This window comes from Haliotis rufescens, unplaced genomic scaffold (assembly GCF_023055435.1).
Source record: "Haliotis rufescens isolate VD_foot unplaced genomic scaffold, xgHalRufe1.0.p SCAF_9, whole genome shotgun sequence".
Taxonomy (NCBI): domain Eukaryota; kingdom Metazoa; phylum Mollusca; class Gastropoda; order Lepetellida; family Haliotidae; genus Haliotis; species Haliotis rufescens.
This window is the reverse complement of record NW_025964383.1, coordinates 8,624,850-8,647,071: the sequence shown is the minus strand read 5'-3', so window position 1 is coordinate 8,647,071 and position 22,222 is coordinate 8,624,850. Positions and strand designations below refer to the sequence as shown.

The 22,222-nt window shown below is 40.1% G+C and overlaps 1 protein-coding gene across 7 annotated transcripts in view; it reads right to left on the bottom strand.

Annotated features, from left to right (window-relative positions):
* The window catches only part of LOC124148569 (filamin-C-like), a 130,036-nt gene that overhangs the window by 33,717 nt on the left and 74,097 nt on the right, over nucleotides 1-22,222 (bottom strand). For 6 of the 7 annotated variants that reach the window (XM_048390478.1, XM_048390479.1, XM_048390480.1 and 3 more), the window contains 7 exons: nucleotides 21,192-21,338; nucleotides 17,900-18,121; nucleotides 16,519-16,692; nucleotides 16,222-16,380; nucleotides 15,291-15,374; nucleotides 14,341-14,478; nucleotides 13,659-13,835 (listed from right to left, as the gene is read on the bottom strand). In XM_048390478.1, the coding sequence (XP_048246435.1) occupies nucleotides 13,659-13,835; nucleotides 14,341-14,478; nucleotides 15,291-15,374; nucleotides 16,222-16,380; nucleotides 16,519-16,692; nucleotides 17,900-18,121; nucleotides 21,192-21,338 (1,101 nt within the window). The remainder of the gene's footprint in view (nucleotides 1-13,658; nucleotides 13,836-14,340; nucleotides 14,479-15,290; nucleotides 15,375-16,221; nucleotides 16,381-16,518; nucleotides 16,693-17,899; nucleotides 18,122-21,191; nucleotides 21,339-22,222) is intronic. The other variant, XM_048390484.1, reaches the window with a different exon arrangement.

Sequence of the window (22,222 nt, the reverse complement as noted above, 5' to 3'; positions counted from 1 at the left end):
GTAACTCACAATGCCATGTACAGCATATAATCTCATACTTACTTAAACTTTTAAACAAGCCCCAGATATAATCCTGGCTTATACTGTAAGCAGAAAATGGGGCCTACCAGATGACTAGAAATCACAATCACAAAGTGGCCATCTTGTACATTTCATGAGATCAATGTTGATTGTCTTGAAGCTGTGTCTATTACTGAAATGTACACCAGTCAATGCCTTGGACAGAACACATGTCAATGAACCACGCACTGCTCTACGGCTGTCATTGACAGTCACGAAGGCTAATGTCCAGTCAATCATACAAGTTTATCCAACCTCAGTCAGATTTCCAAAGCATTTGTTCACATTAATTCACAACAATATCATGTAACTGTCAACACACTCCAGTAACTAGGGCACCAGAAATTGAAATGTCTTCCAACCTTTCATCATCAAGTAAAAGTCAAACCTTTGCAGAATTTATCCCACAATCCCACGATGTGTAAATCCAATATTCTCACCAAACTCCAAACAGATGTATATTTCATAAAATGCCAGCTGTTAGGGACCAAAATCACCAACAAGGGTCATCCAAACAGTTGTCAATATCACTCAGGTGTGTCCATTTCAAGAACACCTGCATCAGTCGACACAGCCCTTGAGCGTACTTTCCCCATGCAGTTCAACCACGGAACAATCACCCTTGAGAAACATCCTCATTATCCATGCCATGTACGTGCAATTAACAACTAGTACAAACTCGAGAAACTTAGTGACAGTTATTTCCTTTTCGAGAGGAGGAGCAGCACAGAAAACAGAAGCACGTAAAAAACTTTCCCGGGCGTTCCTGATGGTACGACCCTGGAGAGACCACCGCTGTACTGTTCCATGTGAGTGTTCCTCATTCAGCTGATCGGCCAACCCACACACGACTGTTGACACAGGGTAGCAAGGACCGACTCAACTAGTCTCACGGCTAGTCATGTGTGACAATCGCTGGCTGAGTCTAACATGGAACCAGTATTGTTAATCTGTGGAGATCTGTGTTGATTGTTGATATGTATAGCACTTGTCCCCAGTCAATTTCAAGGCAAACCCTCAACATTGATGTGTTATTTTATCAGGAGTCAATTTGTAATTCATTTCTGCACAGGTATCACAAATGCATTACTGGTCTATCAAGCAGCCATTATGTGTCCATTTCAATGAGAAAAATAAGACGTCAATATCGGCAAAGAAATGTCTATTTCATATATCATAATTCTTCACATCTCAGTTATTCTGATTCCTGCTCAACATCTACAATGATACCAATATTCATATTTTCTGTTGTTTCATTTAATATGACACTAAATAAGACATCCACTCATAATGCATGACAAGACCAACAATCAGCTAACTCCACCTGACAATGATATAGGTCAAACATATTACCTTGCATTCAAAACATAATCTATAATTCAAACGACTACCCTAGCTCATGCATCAATTCTATTGTCATGGCAACATTTTATTCAAATACAGCAAATCATCAAATATTGAACAAAAAGCAGGTAAACCCACACAATTACTCCACAGCCCCACAAGCAACTACCTCCACCTGCCATCTGGTCCATTCAAGACAAAAACGTTTTCAAAACCCTCAATTTCTTCTTGATTATGGACAATGGAACAAAAATAACACAAATCACCCTCAACGTTAAAAGTCTCCGGGGCATGACATAAAAGAAATAATTTCATTGCCAGTGCATCGATTACTGGGGGTATCAAAAGTGCTGAAATCGACGACATACTGAGATATCAGGTGAAAATGGAAGCAGTTTTCCTGTATGGCGCACAAACTGCGTCAGCACAATCAATAAGTATTCCAAACCTGTTCCACGAGCAAAGTGTTGACACTTGCTAAGAGACTCAGGTATGCTGATGACTTGAACACTGGTGGACACAGATAGAGAAATCTACTTGACAACATTCTTCTTGGAAGTCCTTGTGAAAGAAATAACATTCTGAATGATAATGAAATATTACCTGGCCTGAAAACTACTATTTTCAAAGCTAATCTCAATAATATTTGCATATTTTTCCAAGCCACAAAGATAAATTTCTTAGTTACCGCAGGAGAATATTTTTTCATTTGAAGGTCGTGCACTAAATATTGCAGAAGCAAAAGAATGAAAATCAAATACAGTGTTTGCTAATAAAGTAGGTTTGTTTATCATCCTTAACCCGGCTGACAATACATAATTGGGTCAATATTGGCAAAAGATTCTTATTGTATTTTTTTAATACCGGTACCTTTTTTGTGCTGTTTCAGGAAGGATCATTAATTGAACACTGACAATTTTTAAATTATTATTTTGCCTTATGAATTTTGTCAAATACAGCTTTGTAGTAACTATATAACATATTAACAAAAATTCCCTTTTATTATTGATCTACTTATTGTTTGTCATGATCAGTCATCATAATCTACTAGACATCCAGATATCTAAATTACTACATTGGATCCTTCTGAAAACAAAATGGAAAATATCTAATCCAAATCCCAGGGTAAAAGAAAGTAATAACTACACATTTAACTTTCTAATGATGAAAGTGGATATAAATTATTTCTGAAAGTGTAAGACAAACTGGTCTATTTAAACCAATGTAATTATTTGCCTTTGACGCTCCATCTCTGAACAGGATCTCCACTGCCAGTGTGTTTGCGCTGTGTCAGTGTATCCATGTCAACTGCATGTCAATATAGACACCAGGGTCATTAGTGAAATCCACACCTGTATGTTCCAGGATTGAAAGGCCTCATTACTGCTCTAAACCTGAATGTCTCACTACTACACCTGAATGTCTCACTACTACAACTCAATGTCTCACTACGTACTACACCTCAATGTCTCACTACTACACCTGAATGTCTCACTACGTACTACACCTCAATGTCTCACTACTACACCTCAATGTCTCACTACTACACCTCAATGTCTCACTACTACACCTCAATGTCTCACTACACCTCAATGTCTCACTACTACATCTCAATGTCTCACTGCTACACCTGAATGTCTCACTACACCTGAATGTCTCACTACACCTGAATGTCTCACTACTACACCTGAATGTCTCACTACTACACCTGAATGTCTCACTACAACACCTGAATGGCTCACTACTACACCTGAATGTCTCACTACTACTCCTGAATGTCTCACTACACCTGAATGTCTCACTACTACACCTGAATGTCTCACTACACCTGAATGTCTCACTACACCTGAATGTCTCACTACTACACCTGAATGTCTCACTACTACACCTGAATGTCTCACTACTACACCTGAATGTCTCACTACAACACCTGAATGTCTCACTACAACACCTGAATGTCTCACTACAACACCTGAATGTCTCACTAATACACCTGAATGTCTCACTACAACACCTGAATGTCTCACTACACCTGAATGTCTCACTACAACACCTGAATGTCTCACAAATACACCTGAATGTCTCACTAATACACCTGAATGTCTCACTACTACACCTGAATGTCTCACTACAACACCTGAATGTCTCACTGCTACACCTGAATGTCTCACTACTACACCTGAATGTCTCACTACTACACCTGAATGTCTCACTACTACACCTGAATGTCTCACTACACCTGAATGTCTCACTACAACACCCGAATGTCTCACTACACCTGAATGTCTCACTACACCTGAATGTCTCACTACTACCCCTGAATGTCTCACTACTACACCTGAATGTCTCACTACACCTGAATGTCTCACTACAACACCTGAATGTCTCACTACACCTGAATGTCTCACTACAACACCTGAATGTCTAACAAATACACCTGAATGTCTCACTAATACACCTGAATGTCTCACTACTACACCTGAATGTCTCACTACAACACCTGAATGTCTCACTGCTACACCTGAATGTCTCACTACTACACCTGAATGTCTCACTCCACCTGAATGTCTCACTACAACACCTGAATGTCTCACTACTACACCTGAATGTCTCACTACTACACCTGAATGTCTCACTACACCTGAATGTCTCACTACAACACCCGAATGTCTCACTGCTACACCTGAATGTCTCACTACTACACCTGAATGTCTCACTCCACCTGAATGTCTCACTACTTCACCTGAATGTCTCACTACTAGTCCTGAATGTCTCACTACTAGTCCTGAATGTCTCACAACACCTGAATGTCTCACTGCTACACCTGAATGTCTCACTACTACACCTGAATGTCTCACTACTACACCTGAATGTCTCACTACACCTGAATGTCTCACTACTACACCTGAATGTCTCACTGCTACACCTGAATGTCTCACTACTACACCTGAATGTCTCACTACACCTGAATGTTTCACTACTAGTCCTGAATGTCTCACTACTACTCCTGAATGTCTCACTACTAGTCCTGAATGTCTCACTACTACACCTGAATGTCTCACTGCTACAACTGATATGTCTAACTACTACACCTGAATGTCTCACTACAACACCTGAATGTCTCACTGCTACACCTGAATGTCTCACTACACCTGATTGTCTCACTACCAGTCCTGAATGTCTCACTACTAGTCCTGAATGTCTCACTACACCTGAATGTCTCACTACTACACCTGAATGTCTCACTACACCTGAATGTCTCACTACTACACCTGAATGTCTCACTACAACACCTGTCTCAATACTACACCCCAAAGATAGAGGTCTCAATACTACACCTCACTGTTTCAATACTACACTGCAAAGACAGATGCTTCAACACTACACCTGAATGTCTCAATACTTCAATACGGTCATCTTTGTGCTAAGGTCGCCTTGCAGAAGGGGCCATGAGCTATAAATGCAATACTGTATTTCCTTAAATAGTCACTGGGACACCTGAATATTCGCCGGCCTGTAATTGACCATGAGCTATAAATACAATACCCTATTTTCTCTATTAGACACTTAGATATTCAGTCTCGAACTGAGCAAAAAATTAAAAAGTGGGCCTTTATTGGAAGCCAGGTGATTAATAATGACTGTCTCCTGCAAATGTACCAATTGTACGACTGAAGACTTGTGGTGTCAGTATGGTAGTGAGTTGCCAGTGTGCCAGCATTACCGTATATCGCCGTCTATAAAGCGACCCCACGTATAAGACGAAGCCCTTAAAATCAATGTGAATTTATATACCCCATCTATAAAGTTAATTGGAATGAAGCACGTCACCAGCGCATACACAATCCCTATATTACAATAAAAACGTGTTTGTCTTCCGCAGAATTTTTTTTTATCGATTGAATGAAGGCGATTAGGGAAACGAACAGATCATAACAATTAAACTTGGTCAATACAAATTTAAAAGTTGAGATAAAAAAAATATTAGACATTATCATTTACCGATTAAATTGTATTTCCTGTTCTGATAGGCATTGTTTTATATGCAGAGATTAAGATTACTGTGTGTGTTTCTCATGAACTAAGCTGGAAGTTGCAATCAGTTGTACACACAAATCTACAGGTGATTTGGTTAATAATTGGAACAATTTTACCAATCACCTTGATGATTCCATGCTCGGATTAGTTAAAACTTTATGTTGACAAATAATAGTCAAACTACAACAAACATTACTTTCAGCGAGTCAAAATATGGCATTATGATATACTGTATATATCCATTCTCTATCCACTTAAGTTCGTTTCAAGGTGTCAATAGCGGTAATATGACAGTGGTTGCTGTAAATAATGGTGAGTTGTGCGATCCTCGATCACTTCACATACGATTTTGCCAAAATGAAAATATACAATATATAATGAAATTTTGAATAAAATTAATAAAATAGATCAAAAAGGTAAGTCCAGATATATAATGAACTGTTTTTAGAACCAGACAGTGTAAATACATGATTAATTTGCGTACTTCATCACAGCTTTGTTGACCTGGTATTTCCGGTAGGGCTGGGATGGGTAACTCGGGTACTCGGGTACTCGGGTAGGGTAGGTACTGAGTAGGACCCAGGTACCAACAGGACTACCCAGACCCGCGGTTAGTCTCATGATATATTGTTTAATGGCAAAAATTATCTTGAACTTCCCATCTCTTGCTGACTATGCACCCATTCCTTCTGACTTTATATGTTTAAATAATGATAAAACTTCAGTCAACTTCAGTGTATACATGACCAGATCGTTTTATACATGTATTTCGCCAGGGCTACGGTCAAACTATTCCCAATCGGACATTTGAACCTATCTCTTAGGACCTACAGCAGGTACTTGGGTAGGGTTGGTTAACAGGGGGGTGGGTACCCGGGTAGTAAATTTGGATTCGGCCCAGCCCAAATTTCCAGTGTTACACGCTCACAGTTATGTCAGTGTTGGGGGGAAAAAAACATCAAAACTCTTCAACCCTGTGTATAAGACGACCCCCCTTGAAAGCCCCCTAATTTGAGGTACGAAAAACTCGTCTTATACACAGCAATATACAGTAAACAGAATAGAAGCCGGGCCTCCAATAGATGCAGGTTCAACGGCTTACATGAAATTACCAGACACCTGGGAGCAGGGGTCTGGAAAATTTAAAATCCCAATCGGACATTTGCATTTAGGCCACGCCCCCTTCAAATAGCGTATTTTAGTACGACTTTTCACACACATTACAAGTTTACGTATTCATAATATGATGAATTATGAATTGTTTCAATTTAAATTGTTTAATTTACCGGACAATTAATAACAAATAATATCATTTTAGATTTACATGGAAAAAATATGTTTGTTTCTGTTATAATAACGATCTGTTAACGTAGTGAACGGTCTAATTAATATTCATGAGTTATATTCATGAGTCTGCTCAAGTGTACGCGTTGTAACATTTGGATCGAGACTATTATCCCATATTTGGTTATCACGTGACCTCACGGGAAAAGGGTTTTTTTTAAACTAAAGATTTTTTTAAAAACAAGACAGATATTTTAAAATTCGGACGTTTCTGATTTTCCTCCATAAGACTCCCAGGCTGGGAGTCTTATGGAGGAAAATCAGAAACGTCCGAATTATTTTGATATTTTTAAATAGCAAATTCACATAATTATTTTAGCTCTACATATTTATAATATTTCTTCAACTAATTTGATCTCCTTCATGTATTTCAAACTTAAGAAGCAAAGAATTTAAAACTCTCTACCTATGACCACCATTGACAGATATCAAGAATTAAAGAAGCAAGACACAACAGTTAGAAACAATACGGGCCCCACTCATAAATTCACCACCAACATCAAAGGAAATCAGCTTCAAGACAGAGACTAAAACTTCAAAAAAGTCTGTACAAATCCATCTTAGCCATTCCAAAACCAAACTAAACTGATAATAATACAAGCAATTTTAGAGTCTGCACTCTCCTCTTTCTAAAGTCAAACTATAAGATTCTTTGATCTTTGTACACAAACGGCCAAACAGATGAAAAAACAACACAATTACAACCAGTTGCAAGTAAAACGTGCTTGCAAAAAACTGACCGAAAATGGATTTGCGAGTCTCAAGGTGAAAAGCCCCGACGTGGGCCGTGTTACACCTTCAATGATGGTTGTAACCTTTCGCTGGAGAAAGGAGTGCCTGGTTTATACTGTATCGCCTGATGCACGTGTTGGGTTAAGAACTTGAACCATGCTGTTAAGTCTACCAAGTAAATGTCACTTGCGGAGAAACTTAATTTACTTTAGAGAGCTGGGATGACATCCCTGTCCAGAATCTCCCGTTCGTGGCTGACCTCGAGGTCAACTAGCATAAATAGTCCGGCTTGTGACTGAACTTCCAATATTGTCACACTTACCACTGTAGACAACCCCACAGAAATGCAGCAACAGACTAAACTCCCATCAAAATTCCTTAATATTCCCAAATAGACAGTTTCCATTTCCAAATTGTGTTTGAGAACTTTTCTTTTTTTGACATTATTCACTGGTTACACGGATAGTGACAGGGCTATAGACAGAATCAAGTAAGTGTTATAAAAAAAACACAGGATTAGAGGGTTGTGAAAACATTGCACAAAAATACACATTTTATTAATATTTTTCTTAGGGGAGGGGGAATCTGGGAGGAGAGAGAAGGAAGGCTGAAACAATCTGAATTTCTTTTCATGCATCATCTTATCAGGCCTGACGAGGAACATTGATTTGAATACCATCCAAACTGCTGATGTTCACATCTGTCTTTCTGAATATGTTAATATTTCAGGTGCTAAGATATTAAGAAAAAACCATCTTGACATATAAAAAATATAGTAACATTGACACCAATAGAAAGTACAAGTGCATCCAAAAACAACATAATTTCCATATGTAACACAAAAAAACCTAAACATATATCTCAGATAGGCACATTTTTAACTGAGAAATTCCTTGCAGATGCATTCCTTTCAGAACTATCTGTTTTCTAAACCGCACTGAAAGTATTCCAACTGCCCTCAGTAAATCTGAGAATACAAAGCCATCTTGTTAAACTCTCCAAATGTTGGAAGCACTTCACAGTATCACTATGTGATCTGCATCACCCTGATCTTCAGCCATAACACTCAAAGCATCTACTTCTACGTGTTGGGAATGATAAAGTAAGATGGTCTTAAAAATCCCATCATTTCCATCGAAAAGCATACAAAAATTTCAGCTTCAAATTCTCAGAGAACAGTTGCAAATATTCACTCAAGGCACCAAGATATGCTAATTGTCGCCTTGAATTAAATGAGTTATTATGAAGAAAGACATGTTTAAGGCCAATCAACCCATCCCTCCCTAGTAAACATGAATGTGCCCAATGTTTATTTTAAGGTGTAAATCCTTCCACACTCCCCAATAGCAAACACTGCCAGCCCGACAAAGTGACTCATACTACGACGGCTAATTAAGAATGTCTCAACCTACTCTCAGACTAAAACATCTAACCCAGTGTTTTACCCAGGAATGTTTCAATGACAGTAAAGTTCAAAATTTGCTCTTTTTGTTGCAGGCCAGATTTCACAAATGTGATTCATCTCAACTTTTCAAAGACCACAAAGGTTTGTATGAAACAGGACAAATTCTATTCTTTCAGTTTGAGAACAACATGTTCAAAAGACTCTTTTGGATGACCGCTGAGAAGTCATTAAAGGGGCAAATTATTTTCATTCTTATGGAATCTACTTTTAAACAGGAGATTTCTTTGGGAGACCTGGTTGACGGTAAAGTACATCACTGCCGACATCTGCCCTTTACACTGATGCTTATGCTGGGCTCAGCTGGAAATTCAGTTTAAACAACGTTACATTCTGTCGCAAATAATGCCTCTACCAAAGTTTAGATTTGACTTGAGACGCACAAACTGCATTAAGAATCGGGCAGCAAAAAAACCCATTCTGATGACATCTTTGTATGTTTGACTTAAGGGCTTTGGAAAACAACATGTACAGAGGTCAGAATAAAAAGCATGAATGTGAAGGTTTTTACAAAAAGTTGTACAAGTTAACCATGGAAAAAGAAATAATCTTGTCATATTGGCCTTAAATACAGCTGGAGGTTAATGATTGTGTACACTGTTTCATTAAAATCGCTTTCCTGGTATAAACAGCACAGTCCACATATCAGCTGACAAAGGAGCAATAATGTCTGATATCAATTGGTGTAACAATTGACAGAACTATCAGTTCATTCATAGTGTCCATGGCCTGATGACCATACACTGAAAACAAATTATACCATCAATACAAGACAATATATTAAAGCTGTGATGGATTATTGATAGCTTTGGGACAGATAATAAACTAAACAAACACTCATAACTAGCCATGAACCCAAACATCAAACAAATCTCCATTTGCTTCATAAATACACCTTGAATAGAGATGGCACAGAATACAGCCGCAGTATCAGATCAAACTTTTGATCCTTGCATAAGAACTCCCTCCCTTGACACTAATGTTGAAAATACAAGTATCTGAGGACTCTTATCAAATGTATGGAAAGAAAATAAGACATGTGTCAATAATGATTGGACTGCTTTCCACAAAAAACAGTGAGTGCATGTAAATTGGTGTGTGGGTTTGTTGTTTAACACCGCACTCAGCAATATTCAAGCTGTATGATGGCGGTCTGTAAATAACCAAGTCCAGACCAGACAATAAGTGATTGATAGTGTGGGCAATGACCTACGCTGTCAAGGTACATTAACAAGTCATTAACATAGTCACCAAAATGATTTCAGTTCCATCAGGGCATTTTAACGTGATTTTGATTGAATAGCCTGAAGTGATGCAGGTCTCATCTTCCCGAGACAAGGGAGTTAACTGTCTTTAAAAGTCCTGTTCCCACCCTTGCTGAACTAGGCTGGAATTTCTGGGCTTGATCATAGCACCACTTATTATGAGTTATGTCCCTTCTATGTCCCCCCTACTGACCAATCAGATTCTACCTCTCATCATAATCTCATTCAAACAAAATGGCAGCGGCTATTCAAGGCCATCTCATCAGTATTTAAGATCTTTATTTTGATAAAAAGGGTTTTTATCTCATGAAGTGCATCACATCACATGAGCACCTATAAAAAACATGTCAAGATTTGGAAAACATCTGTCAATGTCCGTTTGTCCGTACACATGCTCTGCAAATCCTACGACTGAACAAATTCGGCATGGCAGATGTCGATATCGGAATTTTGATTGGACTATTCATGGACTCGTCAGTCCAGCCAAAATATAACTCCATAATTCAAGTCTAGTTCAGCAAGGGTGGAAACTGGACTTTTATAGTGAGTTAGATGGGACGATGGGAAGGTCTCAGATTAATACCACTTTGGTAAAACATGAGACAAAGCTGGGACTCTAGCCCACGACCACAGCAATAACACTGCATGAAATTATACAAAGTGTGGGCATATTGCTTGATTCAACAGGACTACCAGGACCGTGGTTAGTCACGTGATACATTGTTTAAATACAATAACAATAAAAGTCACATTTGTTTACATGTTTTTCTGACTTATGCACACATTGTTTCCAACATTTATACTCTCGAGTAAAGATAAAACTTCAGCCAACTTCAGTGTATCTAAATAATATTTGCCAGCGCTCCGGGAAAACAATTCCAGCAGACATTATGTTCCCAACTCTTGAGACCTGGTCAAGTAACCGGGACACACATTGGGACTCATCCAACATTGAACAGTATTACAATTCCAGCAGACATTATGTTCCCAACTCTTGAGACCTGGTCAAGTACCCGGGACACACATTGGGACTCATCCAACATTGAACAGTATTACAATTCCAGCAGACATTATGTTCCCAACTCTTGAGACCTGGTCAAGTACCCGGGACATACATTGGGACTCATCCAACATTGAACAGTATTACAATTCCAGCAGACATTATGTTCCCAACTCTTGAGACCTGGTCAAGTACCCGGGACATACATTGGGACTCATCCAACATTGAACAGTATTACAATTCCAGCAGACATTATGTACCCAACTCTTGAGACCTGGTCAAGTACCCGGGACATACATTGGGACTCATCCAACATTGAACAGTATTACAATTCCAGCAGACATTATGTACCCAACTCTTGAGACCTGGTCAAGTACCCGGGACATACATTGGAACTCATCCAACATTGAACAGTATTACAATTCCAGCAGACATTATGTTCCCAACTCTTGAGACCTGGTCAAGTACCCGGGACATACATTGGGACTCATCCAACATTGAACAGTACTTTAGTTGTATCACAGCGTGTCAATGTTAAAGGAAAACCTAAAGAGTTGCAAGCCCTACACACCAGCCACTATGGGCACAGGTATTGTTCTGACAAACAGATTCATGCAGGATTCAAGCCACAATCATCGGATCCTGGCATGACTTAAGGACACAACTCTGCACAGGGAATGTTGGTGACTTTGATAACTGGGCCAAGCATGCCCCAATGAGGTAAATGACTATAAACACTTCACTTGTTGATCTGTTCCCTCTGCAGGAACATATGTCTACCATAGAGACAGTAGTGAACATGTTTGCAGAAAACATTCTTAAGCAGAAACACCCTTGGAAGGAAAGTCATGCATTGTACTTTCACTGGTTGTACTCACAATTCTTTATTTAAGAAATAATATGTTAGGGTTGAGGTTTCATGTTTATATGAGTATCAAACACAGGAAACTGCAATCAGCTCTTCTTATACACACTTTCTTGTTTTGTACATACAACATATTTAGTTTCTTGTTCAAACATGGCAATCTTATGAATATGCTGTTTGTTTTCCCAAACCAAATATAAACAACTTTAAAAACAACTGGAAACCATCCTGCACCTTTAAGTGGCATTTGTCCTTCACTTCAACATGATGCCATACAAAGTAAGCATGGACAATGAATGACAATCAAATGACCTTGATTCAGGTCAAGTCAGAACCTTGGAATTATATGGAACACAAAGTTCTTCCACATCAGCACTCTCGTCAGCAAACACTGAGACACTGGAGTAAGTATGGTTTTACGCCGCTTTTAGCAATATTCCAGCAATATCACGGCAGGGGGCACCAGAATTGGGCTTCACACATCGTACCCAAGTTGGGAATTGAACCCGGGCCTTCGGCGTGACAAGCGAACACTTAAACCACGAGGCTACCCAACCGCCCCGAGACACTGGAAGGGTTCAGATTTGCAAGAGGAAACAATTTTCGAAGAGGACCCTTGCAATCAGGTTCTTGATTAAGAACATGATCCTCCCAACTTACAGTAAGCTGACACGGTACTATCCCAAGTGTTAAAGACTCCGCACCTGCTAGAGAGGCTGTTACCCCATCAACGCCAGGCTGCAGAGGAGGGTATCTTTGTTATTTGACCACTATATGGACAATCTCAGTTCAGAGTACAGTGCTGAGATCCACGTGAGCAATTGGGTCGACCTGTCTGTATTATAGGGCACTGACCAGTCATTGAATACCCAAGCACTAGGTGGACTCAGGCAGACCTGAGTCCTAACCAAGGGAGTTAACTCACATCTCCACTTCTCTAACATGCATGTTGCCGACATGGAAGACAAGATGGTGCTAAGAAGAGAGTTGAGGTGAGGTGAAATGGGGTTTAACGTGGCGTCCAAGATTATTGCACTTATATAGCGACGTGAATGCATGTGTGTGTGTGTGTGTGTGTGTGTGTGTGTGTGTGTGTGTGTGGCTGCTTGTACTAGTCTGGACTGATGCCAATTTATAGTGCTTGCCCACTGAGATACCATGCCGCAGTTTAGCATGAATACCCCACTCAGACACAGTATACTGACTCCGAGCCGACCCATCCTTGATTTAGGCCCTTAATGCCGAGCGCCAGACAGGGTAACAACAAGTACCATCTTTTAACATCTTTTGGTATGACGCGGCCTGGGATCGAACCCCGGACCTTCCGCTCCCCGGGCGGACGCTCTACCACTAGACCACAGAGGCGGTCGCTAAGAAAAGAGACAAAATGGCACTCAAGTGCGTGTCTGGTTGTGAGCCTCACGTACTCAAGTCAATGTACATCCGTCCGATCCCTAGCCAGGAGGGTGGCCAAGTCAAACATCATCTGCAGATGTCACAACCCCCGCTGTTCACTATATCTCCATGTGGAGTGAGAGTAGCACTGACCTGGATGTTCCATGGCGCCATACGTCAAGTGCACCTTGTGTCGCCCAACCTCGTGTGGGACGTAGCTGACCGCATACTCCGCTGGCCTGTTCTCCTGGATGTCCACGGGAACATTGCGGCCGGACGGACTGACCACCCAGATGCTCTGGTCGGCCTTCCCAGCCTGACTGCAGTCAACTGTGGAGGAGCAGAAACAGGCAATGAAAACAAGTGTAAACTTGATCTAAGTTACCTTCTGTCGTTTGTCCAGGAAACTACCAAGTTTCTTCTAAATCAATTTCGACTTTTACACATAGACAATATTTTCAATTGAACACATAGTTTCATCATTATAAAAGAACTTCTCCCATAACATTGAAACAAAACATCACAGATTGAGATATTAGAATTATCCTAAAACATCAGGAACTTGAGAGACACATGTCTGAATAAACACATAAACCCAGTATCCAAGGTGAGTAGTGATAAATAATGTTTTGCACAGTCAGCAATACAACAGCTAGGCAACACCACTTCGGTCTGGTGTGCACCACAATCGAGGCTATACCTAGGCAACCAAGGCTCAGTCTGTGCTGACAAATCAGGGGTTATCAGAATAATCAGTAACCCATCAGGTGAGCCAGCAGGTATCACTGTGAGAGAGATGAGGCTGCACCCCGGATGGTCCCATCTGTCCACTCACCATTGAACCCAGCCGTCTCCTCCAAACCACCATTGTAGAAGTTGTCCACCCTGATCTTGTTGATGTCAAACACGTTAATGAAGAACGGACTCCCCTGAATCTGCTGGCCGGCAAACAGCACGTCAACAGAATGTCTGCCTGCAAATTTAACATGGTATCAATACCTCTGAAGGAAAACAGCACAAATTTTATATTTTTCGGATTATGGACCCGCCGACTCTAATTTTTTAGAAAATAAAAAAAAATAAAGTCAGATTTCTGTTTATTTCCCCCTGCCAATACTCACTTATTCTATTTGTTATCATCACCTTTTAGTAAAAAACATATGAATTTACCCTTGACAATTGTCTGTGTTGTAAGTGGTAGAATTATTATTGTTACAGGGGGCTTTATCGTGACAAATGGCGGTCTTTTGAGCCAGAATATGTTCATAAAATATGCCAGAGGCATTCTTCATTATAAAAAAAATGCATCTGGCTGGGTTTTTTTTCCCTCCTCCAACCCTGGACTTTGGGCTGAAAAATCCATAATCCTAAAAATAAAAAAAGCCTGGCCTTGTAAACTTGAGAAAACTCTTCAGGGCTTTGGCTCTCAAGAGCTTTGCGTTCACTCAAGGGTTTACATTTTCAACCAAAGCCAACGAGGACTGTTTTGTCTATATGTATAACTTAATCCCCGCTAGCACAAAGTTTTAAAATTAGCAGCCAGTGATAATCCGGAATAGATGACTATTCTTGTCGCAAGAGGCTACTAACGGGATCGGGTGGTCAGGCTCGCTGCCTTGGTTGATGCATGTCATCGTATCCCAATTGTGTGGATCGATGCTCATGATCTCAATCACTGGATTGTCTGGTCCAGACTCGATCATTTACAGACCGTTGTCATATAGCTTGAATATTGTTGAGTGAGGCGCTAAACAACAAACAAACGAAACCGAAGTTTTAGCTCACCTGCCATATTTGGGGTCCATTCAACTTTGTAGTCCCCATCAGACTGGCGCACAAGATTTGCAGGAACCAGTTCTCCACTCGGAGCTAAACACAAAGCGTAGATAGCCAGTTCATTCACGTGTCACCTCTGTTTGACAACACATGGGACGATGAGACTGATGGATTAGAAGCGGGATGACAAATGGGGAAATCTGATGCGACATCAGGGATAAACTTTGCAGGCGGACAGCATAAGGCGAAATAGACAAGAATAGCTAGACTGACAGTTAAGATTGTTATTAACGATAAAACACACTGATTAATAGCAATTACTTGAAATTACACCAAAAGTATACCTAAAATACTATTTAGAGAAAAACGATCCATAAACTACATTATCTAAAGACTTGGATATTTCAAGATAATAATGCGAAATGAAAGCAAAAGAAAAGCATTTCTAGGATGCTACTGGTTTTGTGACTGACCAGCGGTCAACAGGCAACCATCTACCGCTCGATCACACTCCAGGTACTGCCAAGCCCCAGACAAATAACATGTAGATTTCACAGCAGGATATGTACATTGCAATCAATTTCATTGTCAATATCAGACATACACAACCACCAATACCACAGTGCCAACAAGCCATTGGTATATATACTTCTGAAGATTAAATAATACAGCTAAGATCTGAAAAGAAAGGCTTCAAGTTGAAGTATTGATACCAATCACAGAATACATACAAATACTGGCATGCATTTCAACAAAGTAGGGCGTCGTCTCCGGCGAGGAGCCATAACAATCAGACACGTATCTAAATGTACAAAGCACCATGTCCCTTGCATGCAAATTTCATCTATGGCAGAAATCATATCAAGCTGTAACACATATTTTTTCCCATCAGTCTTCCATCATGCCATTGCCATGCCAATCATTTTATTTCCATGGCAACCTTTGATGCGTGTCTGCAATGCATCGGAGTCAACATGGTGTCCGTCCATGTGGAGGATGAAGTGATTGCGGTCACGCACGTTGAGCGCCTCTACGCCGCGGAAGTTGATGGTGATGAAGGTCGGCACTTGTTCTTCCACGTTCACAACCACAGGACAACCTGGAAAGAAGAAAATTAGAGAATATATTCAGAATATTTTTCGAAGATCAGTGAACTGGAATTATTTGCAAAATTGCCTATTGGTTCTAATTCAGCAATCAGGATTGAGGCTGACTGATTTAGACAACTTGCTCTCACCCGGAATCTGTTCATCATTAAACTTGACATTGACATCATAGTGCCCCACTTCAGTAGGCGTGAAGGTGTATCTGTAGCGGCCGTCGCCGATGGTCTCACGGTAGGTGTGGATGCTGCGTCCATGGTGGGTCACTACAGCATCAAGGTCTCCCACCCCAGCTGCCGACGCATCGACTACAAACATCACATACCAGAAAGGGATGATGAATGAGAGGACAGAAAAAACAATGTGAATGTTGCATTCACTTGTCAATATTTCCACACATTTGGATTACTGTCAAAATATCATATTCATATCTAAGGCTTAAAAGAAATAAAAGAATTGGTTCTCAGGAGATGGGTTTTGAAAATATAGTGCAGGCAGTGGTTTGTTTGTTTCTTTGGTTGATCAAGCTAGTATGTAACCATATTTTAAGGAAGAGAATATATGGGTGTCAACTTTATTATGAGGAACACAACGTTTCGGAGTATATGCTGATGGAGGAGTAAGCATATACTCCGAAACGCTGTGTTCCTCATAATAAAGAAGTTGACATCCATATATTCTCTTCCTTATGTGTATCACTTCTAAATGCCTTTCAAAGACCAAACCAAATATTGTTTACAATAATTTCGGTGAAATTATGTTGTCCTTAAGTATTGTAGCATTTTACTGCCAGGGTCGAGACATGGAATATTTAAAGATTATTTTTATTTTTAGAAAATGTAAATAAAAACGAAACATGTGGCGGACTTCAAGATGATGCGGGCGGTGTCTGAGATCTACGACTATTATTTTTTTAGCCTAACCTGGACTTTTAAAATTCATATTTTGGCCCTTTTTTGTTTTTTCTATTTATGGATGATACAGCTCTGACTTGGCAAATGTATCTTGCATTTGTTGGAAACGGTGCTGTGCCAAACCCTTCATGTCAGCAGCTTTGTTAAACTTTAATGTATGAACTCCCTCTTTCTTATCATCAACTGAGTGGTGACTGTGTTGGATCAGTTTTATGCTGCTTGCTTATAGTCTAACAAAATGTGGTTTGGTCTAGTGAAATCAGACTTTTATACTAGTCCGTACACTGAGACTAAAATGTACTGAAGATAATAACAAACTACGTGTTCCGGCTCAGTGACTCAGTTTATGGCTCAGACTGCAGTATAGTAGTTTAAGTGTTCACAGGACACAACCAACACCTGGCTTTCATTCCACCCATGGCCAGTGTCTGAAACAACACTGCCTGCCTGCCTGCCCGCCTGCCTGCCTGCCTGCCTGCCTGCCTGCCTGCCTGCCTGCCTGCCTGCCCGCCTGTCTGGTAACCGTTCAAACATCAACATTTGGAAATATTTTGACCAGTAATATAAATCCTTATTGCATCAATAAAGAAAACTGACTCACCTGTGAATGCAATCTCCCTTTCCTTCTTGGCTGTCTTATCTACGTCCGTGATGCGCACAAGACTTGGGTCGTATGCCTGGCTGACGAAGGGACTGCCTTGGAGTCGAGTGCCGGCAAAGTACACATCAATCATGTGCTGCCCCACCTCCAGGGGAGTGTACTCCGCCCGACACACATGGCCCTTCTTACTGAGGCGGCACGGGATCTCCGAGCCCGAGGGACCTGTCACACAACACACAAATATTCACAGAGATCCTACTATTTTCAGTATCATGTACAACTGTTTCAAAATATTTTCCTAAGTGCAATTGCATAAATTATGTAAACTGCCTGTGTCAGTATCCCAGTCATATCATGGTGGGGGACTTCAGGAATGGGCTTCACACTTTGTAACAAACTGGGGAATCGAAATCATTGTCCGTGTGTATAATGCACACCCCACTCTACACAGCATTAATTTTGGGGAAAAGGTGGATACAAGGAAATACTGAAAAATTAAACAGTAAATGTGACATGGTAAATAAAGAGTTTATGACAATAAAAAAGACTCAATTGTGTTTGTATCTATTTAACTATGCTGCTCAGAATTTTTTTGACAGAAACTGAGTTTTGCTCACTTGTGGCCATACACATAATTTTCAATGAGCCGCTGGACCAAAGGAGTAGATTTCCTTCCCAGTAACTGCCGATTGGAGATTTCAGTTATGTAATTGTAGCGGCCATAAAATTTCCGAGTCCCGTGATGGGAATCGAACCAAGGACCAATCTCATTAAAATCAGATCTTAGTTTTCGCTACCGCTAAACAAAGATCTGAGGACATCCCATTACGAGTCACGTCAGAACGACCTTTCATCCAACCATTCAGAGCGTCGCTTACCAAATCATGAAAGTGACAGTTGGAATGTGTTTTCTAATCATGCAACCATGATATATTTAACACAGGGTATTCCGAACGACAGTAACGGGTTTTATGATTATATCCATACAATCTAGGCCATCTATAAGCCATTCCAGAATGTTCTTCGTATCAGTTTTAACTTTTTAATCGAGAATACGTCAAAATATGGTATAAGCGTTGTCGCCAGTTTTAAACTAGTGTCATAAAGCTTGAGAAAGCTGTCTTCTGATTGGCAAATGTCGATTACTTGTCAGTCATTTCATTGGTCGGTCAAAATTTGCGAAAGGTCGTTCTGACATGACCCGTAAATATAGAATACTAAACTCGCTCCCGTGTAATACCAATTTTATGAAACGAGTGAATAGTTGTGGTATCAAAGTTGATACCACAACTATTCACGAGTTTCATAAAATTGGTTTTACACGGGAGCGAGTTTAGTATTTTATTTATTACTTGCCATTGATAACGTTTTTAGAATTATACTGTTGAGTATGAATAGGCTGACACCTACACGATCCACGGCATAGTCCAATTGAGTTTAACAGGATAATACTTCAAACACGTCAAACGTTGAAACGTATGAATTTAATACCATACAACGGTCCACCTTTAGAATTCAGGCGTCCGTTCCACAAAATTATCGTAGGGCTAATCGCAACTCACATATTTTAACTTAGACTAACGACTGTCGTTGCGCTACAATACGATCGCCTTGTGGAACGGGTCTTGCACCTCAAAGTTTACAATCACGTCACAATACCCGATGACGTAAATTGTGGAATTTTGTTGCAAGGTCCATCGGCGAAACAATGCCATGTGACGTCAGCCTAGCAACAAGGTTGCTGGGGTCATCGAGTGTGCATAAGCTCCTCTCAGTGATCTATCAACTCCATACGCAATGTCGTTGAAAAAGCCAAGGGATGTTGAGAGCTTTCAATATTTGTTCGTGAAACGTGTTCCGAGAGTACATAAGCATGCGTTTTGGTATTACACAATGTGTAATAAAGCTGTATGTTTATTAAACGGGTGATCTCTTCACGGGCAAGTAATAATGAGATTTATCATATAATGGGTAGGTTTCTCGGGAGGATAAAGCCAACGGATAAAAACGATATCCGTTGGGGTCATATGCGGATAGAGATGCAAATATCAAAGGTCAAGTAGAACTACTTTCACTGTTCATAAACAAACATGGCGTCGCCCTCGTCATTCGGCGATCGAGTCAGAATTAACCATCGGGAATCTGGATAAAGTACAGGGGTAATTGCTATCATTATCAAAAGAGCAGTCTAATATACTGAAAATCAGTGTCTAACTGTGACGTAGCTAAGGCGTTTTATAAGTTTTGGCAACTTTGGAGATATAAATTACGAAACAATTTTGCGAGGGCACGAGGCCTAGCCAAGCGGGATCAGTAGCCATATCTGTGCTTGTAGACCTTTGCGGCTTAAAACCTTCTCCACAAATTTAAATAGTTGGATTTTGCCGAAATATGTTTGAATTGTTACCTTGTTTCGTTTTGTCGCTGTGTGTACATCTGACGACACTTCTTAACATTATGACAGGACAGCCCGACTGTCAACAACGTCTGACCGTAGCCGTGACATCTCATAGACTAGGGTTAGAGTAGCTTCCCTTTGACCAAGGGCAGTTACTCTAGCAGACAGACCGATGGATTGCCGCGAAAGGCAATTAAAAACAATTGTTGTTTTGCGTATATGTTGCTTCGCCACTGTATAAGAAACAGAATTCAGTTGGAACTATATTGGCTACTGTCACTGTCCGACTGACACATCACTTACCCTGTGACGTAATAAATATTAATGCGCGCATTCCAGGAAAACTCCCAATGTTTCGGTAATGTTTGTGAGAGAGGGAAAGCGATTTTAAAGCACAGAATTAAAGAATGACATTATATGATAAAGAGGTTATCACGCTTGTGTGTTTGGGGATGGTAAATATCCTGTATTAGGAATAAACACTATGTATTTAGCTCGCCAAGGCTCGCTAAATACAATGTTTATTCCTAATGCAGGATATTTACCATCCCCAAACACACTCGCGTGATAACCTCAATGTCCTCAGATCTTTGTTTAGGGGTAGGAAAACTAAGATCTGATTTTAATGAGATTGAACCAAAGACCTTCTGATCAGAGGTCGGACGCCTTGTCCACATGACCAAAGAGGTTAACCCCGTCAGCAAGCTGACAAGGTAAGGATGTCATCTGTGGAATGACTCAACATCCTGCTACATAATGCACGTATAAAGAAAAGTCATTTCGTTGTGCCTATTTAAGTGACCAAAAATAGGTTAACAATAACTGATATTATCTCAAAGCTTTAGTTATAAAGACAGTAACAGAGCAAAGATTATTCCTCTTTGTTCTACTCACTGGTGATATGAACTTCAAGGTCATTCTCATCCATGCCATGAAGGTCAAGGTTAAACCACGTCTCCTTGTACACCTGGGCTGTGTGTAGTCCCTCACCGCTCATGGTAACGCTGTTGCTGTCGATGATGTCAACGTGATAGGGGGACCCTGTGGATGAAAAAAAACCAACTTATCCAAACTGACTTGATACTGTCATACATCTGATATGTTTTATCATCAATGCATAAAATCTGATCTTGTATGCATCATATTCATTTCACGGTCATTCAATTTTTGATGACTGTACAATTCACATGTGGCAAGACTTTGTACATTAGTCCTACTGTGTAAATATAACATGAGCTTGCAACTTGATGACGTTGTATATTGGACAATGTTAGGTGAGGGGAGCGTCAGGTGAGTTCTTCCTCATAGATGCAGCTGGGCAACGTGATGAACGTGATGGCTGAACACAATCGCATCCAAAAGTAGGAGAGACATGACAATCGTTATTGGGAGAAAAGGTACAGGTAATTGACGCGAGGATTGTGAGAATATGCAGGAAATACCCCTTTGTGCGACGTCAGATTCTATTGAGGGAGTCATCATGATTAACATACAGGTAAACATATTGAGAGCTTGTATATTTCATCATCATCCTTTAAGAGGTTGTACATAATGTTCATAACTCATATAAGAAATAAAACACTGCAGGGAGTATAAACCATGCACCCCTCATGGTTTATTCTCCCTGCAGTGTTTTATTGTACGATAAACAACTCCCAATCAGGATTTATTTCTTAAATATATCAGCATGTATATATACATTGAAACTCATGATTACTCTGTATCCACAAACTCTAAAGGAGTTGATCTGCTTAAATAGCATCACATCTTCAAATTGGAGGTTATGATTTAATTGATCCCTTGTTCCTTGCGATTATGGACAAATTCCTTACCCGGAAGATGTATCGGTCTGTGAAAACAATTTGTATTCCAACACTAAAAAATATTTATTTCTGAAGGATTCTTTGATGAAGAACTTGAAATCA